Raw genomic sequence first — 14047 nt, 5'->3', positions numbered from 1 at the left:
GAAGGTTGTAAAACCTAAGCCTGCAGTTTCAGCTACTAGAACTAGCACAAGAGCTACTGCTAAGAAAGCTCAAGAAGTGGCAAAGGCAAAAGAAATAATGGCCTGAAAAGCTATACAAGTTGACAAGTCTGTGAAAAGACAAATGAAAAAGTATGTTTCTCCAGCTGAATCAGATGAGGAGAGGACAAATCTGATGATATTAGCCAATTCCAAGTGGTAAGTCACAATCCTTCTGATTTGGATAATCTATGTGAAAATATAAAGAATAATGCAAATTTAAGTTGATTTTCACATATTGAATTTGATAAGCTTGGAAAGTTAGATATGGATAAGGTAGAAGAGTCAGTATATGCTTTGATGGCAACATTTAAGATGACTCCAATTGAGATTGCCAACTCTCTACCAAAGGTCTTATAAGATAGAGTTGAGCAAAGATGCAAATATAGTCTCACAACAGAGAGAAATATAAGAGAAACTACACTTGCAAGAATGATGGTAGATTTAGATAAATTTGAGATGACAAAGGCCATTAAGAAGTATGCAGGAAATTTTACTCCAAAGTATCGAGCATTCAGTATTTTGTAGAATAAAATTGAAGATGCTGTTGAGCAAAATACTCAATTATCGAAGGTAATTTATGGGCTGGCAACACCTAAGGAAATTGAGCAGACATCTGTTGAGGTAGGAGATGAAAAAGATGAACAAGAAGTAATTGAGGTTACTGAAGTTGGATACTGAGAAAAATGCACACGTGGAAGACACTAAGACAAATGCAGATACACAGGCAACAATTGAAGATGAGCAGTAAACACAACAGAGTATACTAGATATACAGATCTTAAGTGCCACTCCACAACATGTGATAGAAGCAAACATTGAAATTATACAGATTAAGGATTTTTCTGACAATGTGCCTCAAAATATCAATCTCCTAATAGAGGACATGCAAACAATATTTCTAGACACCACCACTAAGGCACAACTGTGTAGTCATCCTATATTGGTGAGTGTAGATGACATTAACAAGGTAGAGAAGACATCTACAGAGGTGAAAAAACAAGACAATCAAATACCCCTCAATTTACTGTGATACAACCTACATTAGCCCTTGTAGTGTATCAAAGAAAAGAGAGAACCATGACAAACATCAACAAATTGGTGCACACTGTGTTACTACTAGAAATTGCTATAGATGCACAGATTGGAACACAAGTTCAAGGTGCAATTGAATTTGAAAGACAAGAAGAGGAGAGGATTGAAGAGTCAGACTTGGTTACAAAGTTTGAGGAACAATTAACAATACAAACTTTGGTTACTTTGCCAGGAATGACTACTACTCCAAGTCAAGCATTTCACAGGCTGAGTGTAGAAGCTACAGCACTGCAGTCATCACGAGCTAGTCCTAGTACATCCAAGTTAGATTACGTTACATCATTTGGTGATGTAAACTTGGATAAAGTGATTATTTTACCAAAGTTTGTCCTTGCAACAATCACTATTGAATAAATGAGCATACTACATGATGCACTTGCATGGAAAAAGCATCAAGAATTGCTCAAAAGGGAGCATAGGCAGAAGCAAGCATTACAAGACATCAATGATATCTTTCTTGATGCATTTAGCTTGCCAGTACCCGAAGAAGACAAGCCTATAATGGAGTAGTTGGTAAACATTGTAGAACTGATCAATGATACAAACCTGGATTCAAATGTAAAATTACTTAAATGGTCTGAGATAAAATTTCAAGGAAAGGTAAATGAAAAGATATCGAGTGCTATTGCACTTAGTCAGGTAGAGTTAGCAACCAAGATTGATAGTGTAAAGAAAGTCTTAGAGAATATTTTCTCACTTTACACCAAGTTGTGTGATACAACTCTATTCACACCAGAAGTGCAGCACCATATTGATACTTTGGAGGGAGATATGAAGAAAACAAGTACAACTCTACCTCATTCTCCAGCTCAGAGTCGGAAGCACTTAAGGAATTTGATGAATTCTCAAGGTCAGTTGGCACCTTTGCATGCTCAAGATGCAAATATTCGAGCTACATTGATTAACATTAAATCCATGTTGACCCCACACATGGACATACTTTGCAAGGAGTTAGCCTTTGTAGAGACATTAATGAAGAAAGATCCCCATCTTTCTACACTTGAAGGCTTAGTTCATCTTGCTTATGAGTTTGCGATCCAAATCAAATTATTGGAGGTAGCTTGTTATAATTGGGATGCAGCTTTGAAAATAATTCTTGAGGTCCATAAACCTTTCTTAGACAAACACACTATTCATGTACAACCCATAAGTGTCAAAAGGGGAAATATCAATAATTTTTGGGGAAAATAAATGAAGGGAAAGAATGAAGAAAGAGGGAGAATGCATGAAAGAAGAGATAAGTGGAGATCAAACAGAAACAACTTTAGCAAATGCAAAATCTACTGAGAAGGAGTATTCAGTTTTTAGTTCAAAATGGAACAATCAACTCAAGGGGAGTTATTAAATTTTGAGGTATGACTGATGAGTCATAAGTTTTGCAAAATTTTGAAGTTTTGAAATTTTGTATGTAAATGGATATTATCTGAGTTATGATTGAAAGACAAAGGTTATTCATGCATGACCAAGTATTTTGCCACTCATGTCAAAGGGGGAGATTGTTAATCTTAGATTGGTTTTGACATATGAGTGACAATATACTTAAGTCATTTACTTAGTTCATGCCGAACAAGTAATATGTGCCAAGCATAAGTTATCAGATAGTATATGCCGAGCAAGAGATATTTAGTATGTGTCAAGAAACTAGTAAGTTCCGAGTCACTCAAGTGTCGAGCCTATAGTAAGTGTCGAGTCATTACGATGTCAAGTGATCAATGGATGCCAAGTCATTCAGAGGCAGAGTTACATCAATGAAGTTGCAATTGATGTTGAGCATCAGGGACTTCAAATGCCGAGTAATACAATTTTGACATAGTTGTTTGGAATGACACAAACGACTATGTAAACCGTTTTGGAGCCTACTTAAGGATTGTTTTGCGATCTTAGATGATAAGGACAAATCTTAATTGTAAATCTCTATGTAGTACATGCAGCCAATCAGAAAAAAGAAAGGATTAAGAGGCAATATGGGTGAATCATAACCATTGATTCGTACCTAACCCTAAGTCACCTAGGTCCTCTTAAGGAGGACAAACTCTAAACTTTTTATTTGTGTACAAGGAGAAAAGAGAAAAGTTTGCATGCACAAACAAAGCATTCATGGTGACTAAGGAGTTGCGAATTGAGATACATTTCATAATCGATGAGAGGAGAACAAAGGAAAGGAATTAAAAGACAATAGAAAAACATCTGATTAGTAAGGATCAAGTACACACTAGGAAAGAGGTGATCTGTTATCTAGCAGCAGAGTGCTAACCATAAGATCATTGCTGAGACATTCTAACAGTTGAATCAATTAAATCTCTTAACGGAGTAGTCTTATCAAGCTATTGTAAATCCTTTAACAAGGTGCTTACTTCATTGTAAGTTAAAGTCCTTTTACCAGACACACTTCTAAAAGGGTGTTGAAATCCTTTAATAAGGTAAGATCTAACAATCTTGTAAGCCCTTGATAGGGCAGGCCTTTTACAGGGTAGATCGTCGTGGCTGATGCGTCCTTCATGATGGTGGATATGTATCCTTTCATTGATGATTATCATATGTGAGATGATGTTATCTTATGCTTTTATTTGCATGTTAGATTACTTTCTGCATATGATATAGTATAGGTTAGGAGTGACATTCCTACTATCTTAGTATCGATGATCTCTTCGGTGATTTGGAATGTTACGCACGGAGGGATGGCTAGGATCCACGATGGTCTAATGATGCTATTAACGGTTGGGAGGAACCGTGCACTTAGTTTATTATGTTTGATCTTTATGATGATGTATCATGTATATCATTTGATTATCTTTATTTGATGTATCATGGATTAGAATAGGATGATGTACCTTATTCTATGTATGTATATTTTTGAGCTTGTCATACCCTGTGACATGTACAGTGGATGATTGAGCATTTGAAATGTAATATATGAACATTGGACTTATCATTATTATTTCATGTGGTTGTTATATTTGATGGATTCAATAATGTTAGTTGATTTAGATGTAATTCAACGTTAAGGGATCTTAAAGAATGTAATCTATTATGTATGTTGTATTTAATTTCAATGGACATTACTATTGCTTCCGTTATTATGCATAAGTTATATGTGGTATTTACTGTCATGTTAAAAAAAAAAAAATGCTACCAAACTTAGTGAAATTCTAGGTTGATTCTTTGGATCCCTTGACGGGGCATTACATTTGGTATTAGAGCCCGAGTTTCTACATTGGGAGCTCTAGGTATTTTGGAACAACTAGAACTTTGAACTATTAAGTGTATCTTTTGGAACTTGAAACTAGGTAAACTGAAACAAAACTTGAACTGTAACTTGAATATTTTTCATACTTCAACACTTAGTTTCAAAATTGGAAAATTTACTTTTACCTAAACATAGAACTGAACTTAGTCTATTGCAACATGTGATTTGCACTGTTGTAGGATGGTATTTGACACTAGGTCTTCTGTTAGAGGCCGTGGTCATGGCAGAGCTGTCAGTGTCCATGAGTCTGCCCATGAGGGATCGGCTCATGTAGAGAGCAGAGAAGAGCACTCTAGTAGGCGACAGGAAGAGAGCCATAGAGCGGACCAAGCTGAGTCTGAAGAGGTTAGTTTGAGACAGATGATGCAGACTATTCTAGAACGTCTACCTCCTGTTCAAGAACAGCCCAAAGTACACCAGACAGAACAAGAATATAGACCCAGATCTAGAAGTCCTTGGAAGGATAGTTAGAGGTCCATTGTGTCCACTCAGATGAAGGATCTTTCAAGATCCAAGGTTAAGCCTTTCAATGGGCAAGGTTCTGGTTATGTGGCCGAGCAGTGGCTTATGTCCCTCGACAGGATTTTTGCCATGCAGGAGTTCGGCAACAATGTTAAGGAAAGATTTGCGATCACTAATTTAGAGAATTTTGGGGCCACTTGGTGGACGATTGAGGAGAAGCAGTTGGGAATCGATATGAGCAGTGTCATGTGGGAACTATTCTTAGAGAGATTCCGGGAACGATTCTTACGAGAGGAATGGAAACAACAAAGGGCTAATGAGTTTCATAATCTCAGACAGTACACTTTGTCAGTGACCGAGTATGAGCATAAGTTTTATGAGCTCATGTCTTTTTCAGGGTTCAGTGAAAATTCAGCTCAGTTGACACAACATTTTATTAGGGGTTTGAATAATCGTATAATTGGGGGTGTCAAGGTATTTGAGCCAAAAACCCTTAAGGATGCGGTACATTGAGCTATCCTTGTTGAGAAAAGTGTCAACCTTGGTTAAGGTGGTTTTGTAGGAGCGCCAGCAGCATCAGGATCTAAAGGCAACTTCAATTCAGGTGGTAATAAGAAGTTTTCTTTCTCTAAGGGGAAACAATATCAGCAACAGTCTCAGCAGACATAGCAACAGAAGGGATCAAATTCTCAAGCTCAAGGTGGTGGCAAAGGTTCTAACACCAAGAACAACCGCAATGCTCAACACAATAAACAGAATCAGTCCAATCAGCTAGCTTAGAGTAGCCAGTCTTTTGTTAGCAGGAATAGTTGTCAGCAATCAAATGTACCACCTATGGGAAGAGGGTCTGGCAGGAATATAGAATGTTTTTCATATGGACAGATTGGACATTATGCAACTCAGTGTCCTCAGCTAGCACCTTAGTTTTCAGGACCTAGACCTATAGTTTCAGAGCCTACAGTTGGTGATGCGGGTAGAGCTCATAGAGTTTTTGCAATAGTTGATCAGCGTCAGGCAGATCATCAGGGAACAGTGGTTGAGACGACAGGTGCTATTAGAGGTATATCTCTTTCAGTATTGTTTGATTAAGGAGCTACAGATTCATTTATTTCACCATCTATAGTTTCTAAGTGTAAGCTAGATGCGTTGAAGCAAAATCATGGTTGGCAAGTGGAACTAGCCTCAGGTTTTAAGGTCTCCACATACTCTGTAGTTCATAAGTGTGGGCTTAGCTTAGGAAGCTTTGATACTGCAGTGGATCTTCGAGTCATACCCCTTGGTTCCTATGATGTGGTTTTAGGCATGGACTGGCTTGGATCTCATAGAGCCAGTATATATTGCAGGAAGAAGATTATTTTGTGCCAAGATGACCAAGGGAATGATGTGCAGATAGTTGGGATACCAAGGCCTATATCTCTGCGGATGATTTCTGCTATACAATTGAAGCGAAGTTTCCGTAAGGGATGTCAGATATTTGCTGTTATGGTAAATGATCTTGATGAGGAAGATCCTATGAGGGAGACTTTAGATCACCCGATTTTGCAGGAGTACGCAGATGTCTTTCCAAGTGAAGTTCCAGGCATGCCTCCAAAGAGGGACATTGACTTTAGTATTGATCTGATTCTTGGAGCGGAGCCTATCTCTAAAGCTCCTTATCGCATGACTACTCAAGAATTGGGTGAGCTAGAGGAACTTCTGGCCAAAGGGAGCATTCAACCTAGTGTATCACCATGGGGAGCTCCAGTGCTCTTTGTGAAGAAGAAAGACGGTTCTTTGCGCCTTTGTATCGACTATAGATAGTTGAATAAGGTGACTATTAAGAACATGTATCCTCTGCCTAGGATTGATGACTTATTCGATCAGATCAAGGGAGCTACAGTATTCTCCAAGATTGATCTTAAGTCAGGATACCACTAGCTTCGCATTAAGGAAGCAGATATTCACAAGACCGCTTTTCGAACTCGCTATGGGCATTATGAGTTCACAGTAGTACATTTTGGGTTGACTAATGCTCCATCGGTTTTCATGAGTTTGATGAATGGTGTGTTCCGATCTTATCTAGACAGGTTTGTACTTGTGTTTCTTGATGACATATTGATATATTCTAAGACTCAGAAAGAGCATGAGGAACACCTGCGGTTGGTATTGCAGTGTTTGAGAGACAATCGACTTTATGCCAATGCAGCTAAGTGCAAATTCTTCAAATGAAAATTCAGTATTTAGGGCATGTTATTTCAGGTGATGGTATTTTAGTGGATCCTGCAAAGATTCAAGCGATAATAGATTGGCCGACACCGACTAATGTGTCAGAGATTCGTAGTTTCATGGGTTTAGCCGGTTATTATTGCAGATTTGTCCAAAATTTCTCTAGGATAACACATCCTATCACTTCTCTTCAGAGGAAAGGGAAGAAGTTCGTATGGACAGAGAAATGTGAGGAAGCTTTCCAAAAGCTCAAGGAGCTTTTGACCAGTGCACCGATTTTAGTTGTACCTGATCCAGAAGGTGATTTTATGGTGTGTACAGATGCTTCTCTTGAAGGGATTGGGGCAGTGTTGATGCAGAATGGACAGGTGATTGCGTATGAATCACGCAAGCTCAAGGATCATGAGTTAAATTATCCTACACATGATCTTGAGTTAGCAGCGGTAGTTCATGCTTTGACAAGATGGAGACATTTCTTGTTGGGGCACAGATTTGAGCTACACAGCGATCATCGTAGTCTTCAGTACATTTTTACTCAGCCTAATTTGAATGCTCGCCAGAGGCGATGGATGGAGTTTTTATGCGAGTATGATTTTGAGGTTAAGTACATTCAGGGTAAGGAGAATGTGGTGGCGGATGCTTTGAGTTGCGGGAGACATGTGGTATCATCGATGACCCTTAGTGTGGATTTGAGGAGTAGGATTCTTTAGGCACTTCCTATGGATTCCTGGTATCAGGAAGTGTGCAGAGAGATAGATTCAGGAAGATCTTTGGAAGGTAAGTTTGCAGGTTGCGTTCGAGAATCAGATGGTCTTTTAAGACATTTGGGGAGGATTTATGTGCCATTTTTGGATGAGCTTCGCACCTTGATATTGGCAGAAGCCCATCGTACACCTTACTCAGCACATCCAGGTGTCAAGAAGATGCATGCTGATTTGAGACGTTTGTTCTTTTGGTCTGGGATGAAGCGGGATATTGCTAAGTTTGTGGCTAGGTGCCTTGAGTGTCAGAGAGTTAAGGCAGAACATCAGCACTCGGCTGGACTTTTGCAGCCAAATCTCATTCCTTCTTGGAAATGGGATATTATTTCCATGGACTTTATAGAAGGACTACCTAAAATGGTTTGACATCATGATGCTATCATGGTCACCGTTGATCGGTTGACTAAGGTGGCGCATTTCTCACCGATTAGGTCTTCCTACACAACAACTTCTGTAGTTAATGTCTTCATGCATGACATTGTGAGATTACATGGTATTCCTAGAAAGATCATTTCTGATAGGGATCCTGTATTCACATTTGCATTTTGGACATCGTTGCAGCATGATCTTGGAGCGCAGTTAAAATTTAGTTCCGCATATCATCTAGAGATTGATGGTCAGACATAGAGGGTGAATCAGGTTTTGGAGGATATGTTACAGATGTATGTTATGGATAGGCAGAAGCATTGGGAGGATTATCTCTACCTAGTGGAGTTTGCTTACAACAACAGGTATCATAGTTCTATTGGCATGGCACCTTTTCAGGCATTATATGGACGTCCTTGTTGTACACCATTGAGTTGCGACAACCTTGAGGATCGCATCCTGTTGGGTCCTGAGATGCTTCGTGATATGGAGCAACAGGTAGTGTGTATCCGTGAGCACTTGACTACGGCACAGGATAGGCAGAAGAAGTATGCTGATGCTCATAGGACTGATAAGCAGTTTGCTGTGGGTGATAAGGTTTTCTTGAGAGTGCGACTGCGAAAGAGTCCGATCCGATATGGAAAGGGTTCTAAGTTAGCACCTCGCTTTGTGGGACCATTCAAGATTTTAGAGAGGATTGGCCCGATTGCTTACTGCCTTGCTTTACCGCCCAGCCTATCTCGCATTCATGATGTTTTCTATGTTTCAGCAGTATATTCTTGATATTGTACATGTTCTTGATTGGAATGCGTTGCAGGTAGAGGACGGGCAGCTGGCTTTGGAGCCGGTTCGTATTCTGGAGCAGCGGAAGTTGACCCTCAGGGGTCGAACCATCGAGCAGGTAAGGGTCCAATGGGACCCTACTGATGATTCTTCAGCGACTTGGGAGGATGCAGCTAGATTGAGGGAGTTATATCCCTACCTGTTTGTAGGCTTCCAGGAGTAAGCCTAACCCAAGGGGGGGTGGATGTAGTGCCTACCCTCGTTCACATCTTTTCTGGACATATTATTGCTATTATTATCAGACTATGATGGACTAGTTTTATGTTGATGGATTAGTGGTATTGTTTTGACACTATCAGACATTATGTTATGGATTCAGTGGTTATGTGATGAGATCATTTAGAATTTACGTTTCATGCAGACATGGTGATCATTATATTGTTTTCAGTTATTGTTGATGATTAGTTGGATGGTTTATTATCTCATGTGTTTTATTATGGATACTTACCCCATACTTGCATGTGTATGGTGTGCGTGTTTTCTTATTGTATGGCATTTTTGATGTGGTTAAGGAAGGGAGTCGTAGTCACCTACTTAGTCGGGATCTACACGATGCACCACTTCTTGCCATTGTCTATTTAGCTTAGCATTATATATATTGTATGTACATGCATGGTTTTTTTGCAGGTTGCAGGTACCAGGTATCGACTTCCTTGAATTGCCAAGATGAACGTACCCTATTATATTATCTCAATGATAAGAGAAGGGAGATAAATTCTCAAGTCCAAATCCCAAACCCTTAAGCCAATTGTCCTAGTGAGGTAGGACAAGTATCTGGATATTTTACCCACCGAATGTGTCGGATGACATGATTCGTGATTTTTAACCCTTTAGACTGATTTTGTGTGAATTGCTCTATGATAGGTTTTCATATTTTATCTTGGAGGTCTATGGTGAATTTTTTATTAATTAAGTTTTAATAAATAGATTTAATTAATAAATTAATTATTTGAGAAAAAATTAATATAAAAATCATGTTATTTGATATTTTGATTATAATTAATTAAATGAGAATTAATTGAGGAAAAAGAATTAAATAAAAGAAAATTAGAAATTAAAATTAATAATAATAATAAAATAATAATAAAGTAATAAATAAATAATAATAATAAAAGTTATAAAAATTAAAATAAAAATTATAAATATTTAAATAGAAATTATATAAAAGTGAATTGGAGTTATAAGCTTGCATGGGAGTTAACGGACTTTTCTATTTCTCATGTGTCAACAACAGAGGGTTAGTGCATCAATTAAGCACATGGTGTCTACAACTCTATGACTCATCTAGAAGGTTGGAAAAGACTCATGCTTAGTTGGTGACACCTTCTAGTTGTTTTTAGAAGCATTCTAGATGTTTCCTGAGAGCTCTTTATATTCAGGCATTCTTAGAAGCTTAGATATAGCGTTTGGAGTGCAATTGGAGCATTGGAGGATTCGAGAATTTTGAAGAAGGGAGCTTGCTCTGCGGGTTTTTTGAGGAAGAGCGATTTAGCATCAGAATTCGGGTAGATTCTTGTGATTTTACTTATGCTATTTCCGCATCATGCATTCCCTGTCTTCTTCGTGTCTTCCATATGTTTTCTGAGAAATTTCATACTTTTTGCTATTGTATGCATTCTCAATATGGGTAGTTTAATTTATTTGAAAATTTTATATGCATAGATCTGAAAAGAACACGGGGCTAGGGTTGAGATTCATAGTCAAACCCATTAGATTAATTATTGAAAATTTTGAAGATCAAAGGTTTAAAGAGGAATTTTGAAAATTGAAATTTATATATATATATATAATTTGTCAATTTGTTTATATATGTGTGTGTGTGTGTGTGTGTGTGTGTGTGTATATACATATATACATATATATATATATACATATACACACACACACACACACATATATATATATGTATGCAATCATATATATATATGTATATATGTTCATATACTGTGATATTTTTAATTCTGCACATATATATATACTTTCATATATATATATATATGTATATGTATATGTATATGTATATATATATATATATATATAATATATATACTTGTTAAAAAATCTGATAACATACTCGTGGGCGAAAACGTTTTAAACCAAATCGCAAATGGGAATCACGTAAGCGATTTAAAAAAAATTTATATACATATTAAGTATTAAGTCGGGGGGGACGAGACCTGCGCCCCCACTGCGTTCGCAGTGTACCGCCGTCGTAGGTACTGCGACAGCAGTGATACGTAGTACCACTGACGTCGTAGGCCCTGCGACCGCAGGGTCCTGCGTACCGGCGGACTATTATGTTATATAACGTTTATAACATTTGCAATGTTAAATGGTATTAATCGAATTTGTTAATTCGATTTTGTTTAATGTTAAAATAATTTATATATATATATATGTGTGTGTGTGTGTGTGTGTGTGTATAATATGTAAATATGATTATTAATAATTTTTTTTATAATTGTATAATTGATAAATGATTTATATCAAAGGTTCATGGTTTAAATTAATTGTTTTATCAAGTATATGAAATTTAATTGTTAGTGTGGTGGGGGACGTTTTGAATTAAAATTATAATTGAAAGATGGATTTAAAAGAATATTTGTATTCATTCAAAATATATAAATGTTGTTCCAATTCTTTTTCTAAACTTGGAAACGTAAACCGAGACTTTTGCATTTAAATTTAAGTTGTAAATTTAGCAAAATCAAAACATGTGTTTGCATTGTGTATTCTTTATGCTATTGTTTTGGGTTTTGGGTTGACTAGTGTTCACCAATTATAGGACGTCTACCAGAGGCTTGAGGGATTATGTGATTGTGATATCATGATGATGTTTTAATCTTGATCTTTATAAACCCAACTATGGTTATGAGATGGAATGCTTTATGTATTGTTTGTAATTACTGATAGTTGAGATTCTTATGTATGAAACACTTGACTTAACCATTTTTGGTCATCAATCAGTTATCCTTGGTTATTTTCTAGTCGCCATGATGAGATTGAAATGTGGATTTATTCTTGATGATGTCATGTTGTGACATGCTTGACTCAACCATTTTTTGAGTCTTCGATCAGTATGATTGAGATATATTTTGGTTATTGAGAACCATTGGATACTTTGATTATCAGTGATATTTCAGTTGCTAATAGAGAGCTGTTGTGTTCATGATTTTCTATGGATGTTTGCTCATGGAGATTTGATGCTTTTATGCATATTTGATGATTTTATTATGGATTATCTTTTGTGATTTTGAGATTTATGATTCCATGAGCTTAGGGTAGGATATCTGCATGTAGTGACGGGAAGTGGTTTGCAATGGGGGTCGGGGCCCTAAGAGGTTGCCAGGGTAACTCATTGTAAATTGGATTAAAAAGTGATAACATTCACACCTAATACTAACTGAGCGAACCTAAAAAGATAAGTGTTTTGTTCTCGCGCATGCCTTGAGTGCTTGTACAGGCTAGGATGGGAGTAGCGAGAACGCATGGTTGCGACCTTGCTTTTCGTAGTATGCCTCGTCAGTATGAGAGGATACTAGTGGCCGCATGAGATCAGTATGGACTCGTGGAGTTTAGCTAACTGCCAGGGTAACTTGTACGTGATAAATGCGATGACACTTTCCCGCTTGCATAGTAGGTTCCTACATGTCATTGTGTGCCTCTAGGGATTAGATGTCGGATTTTGTGTTTGGAACCTTTGAGTTAGTATACTTTTAGGATTCCTGGACTTATAGAGATTTGTGCTATGTGATTTTGGATAGCCTGTTTGGGACTTGAGATTATCTCCTCAACATGGTGGGAGTGGACCACTTAGGTACCACGCGATCGGGTGGTAGTGTATTTTCAACTCTTATCATTTGAGATTCATTGAGACATCGTGGCTGATGCGTCCTTCATGATGGTGGATATGTCTCCTTTCATTGATGATTAGCATATGTGAGATGATGTTATCTTATGCTTTTATTTGCATGTTAGATTACTTTCTGCATATGATATAGTATAGGTTAGGAGTGACATTCCTACTATGTTAGTACCGATGATTTCTTCGGTGATTTGGAATGTTACACACAGAGGGATGGCTAGTATCCATGATGGTCTAATGATGCTATTAACGGTTGGGAGGAACCGTGCACTTAGTTTATTATGTTTGATCTTTATGATGATGTATCATGTATATCATGTGATTATCTTTATTTGATGTATCATGGATTAGAATAGGATGATGTACCTTATTCTATGTACGTATATTTTTGAGCTTGTCATACCCTGTGACATGTACAATGGATGATTGAGCATTTGAAATGTAATATATGAACATTGGACTTATCATTATTATTTCATGTGGTTGTTATATTTGATGGATTCAATAATGTTAGTTGATTAAGATGTAATTCAATGTTAAGGGATCTTAAAGAATGTAATCTATTATGTATGTTATGTTTAATTTTAGATGGACATTACTATTGCTTCCGTTATTATGCATAAGTTATATGTGGTATTTACTTTCATGTTAAAAAAAAATGCCACCAAACTTAGTGAAATTCTAGGTTGATTCTTTGGATCCCTTGGCGGGGCATTACAGTCAGTGCCTCAAGTTCATCATCAAAAGTATCATTGTCATTTTTCACATGTTTTCCTTTTCCTTTCTTGCTAATAATCAATTGTGATTTAAAAACAGATTCAATAGTAACAAAGTGTAATTATTAAAATTAGACTTTTCAAAAGGAATAAGTATATGAATTACACCTTCCAGGGTTAGGGCATTACCTAGTGTACATCTCAGTTCTTGTATCAAAGAAACACTAATAACATAAATATGAAGTAGAGTTCTCAATGCCTTGCTGATTATTGTGTCATCTTCAATCTTTTCTTTAGCTCCTCTAATAGCTTTGACAACTTCTTTGATACTTGTGCATTATTGTACTATGTTCTCACCTTCTGTCATTCTCATTTCATCAAACTTACCTCAGATTTTTTGAATTAGCTCTTAAGTCATCATCTCCTCCAT

General features: G+C 37.1%; 1 protein-coding gene across 8 annotated transcripts in view; it reads left to right on the top strand.

Moving 5' to 3' along the window:
• The window catches only part of LOC149564728 (MADS-box transcription factor 50-like), a 328681-nt gene that overhangs the window by 25456 nt on the left and 289178 nt on the right, over positions 1–14047 (top strand). The window contains exon 2 of one of the 8 annotated variants that reach the window (XM_089818281.1): positions 13111–13365. The exons of 5 other annotated variants lie outside the window; for them this stretch is intronic. In XM_089818281.1, coding sequence (XP_089674407.1) covers positions 13111–13237 — 127 coding nt within the window. In that variant the 3' untranslated portion in view covers positions 13238–13365. Of the gene's footprint in view, positions 1–9010; positions 9382–13110; positions 13366–14047 lie in introns of those variants that run through there. 2 more of the 8 variants (XM_089818285.1, XM_089818287.1) reach the window with 2 other exon arrangements.

Source organism: Cupressus sempervirens, chromosome 3 (assembly GCF_028749045.1).
Source record: "Cupressus sempervirens isolate cs-2001-9-10 chromosome 3, ASM2874904v1, whole genome shotgun sequence".
Lineage (NCBI taxonomy): Eukaryota > Viridiplantae > Streptophyta > Pinopsida > Cupressales > Cupressaceae > Cupressus > Cupressus sempervirens.
The sequence above is the reverse complement of the archived record's forward strand: the minus strand, read 5'-3'. Positions and strand labels throughout refer to the sequence as shown.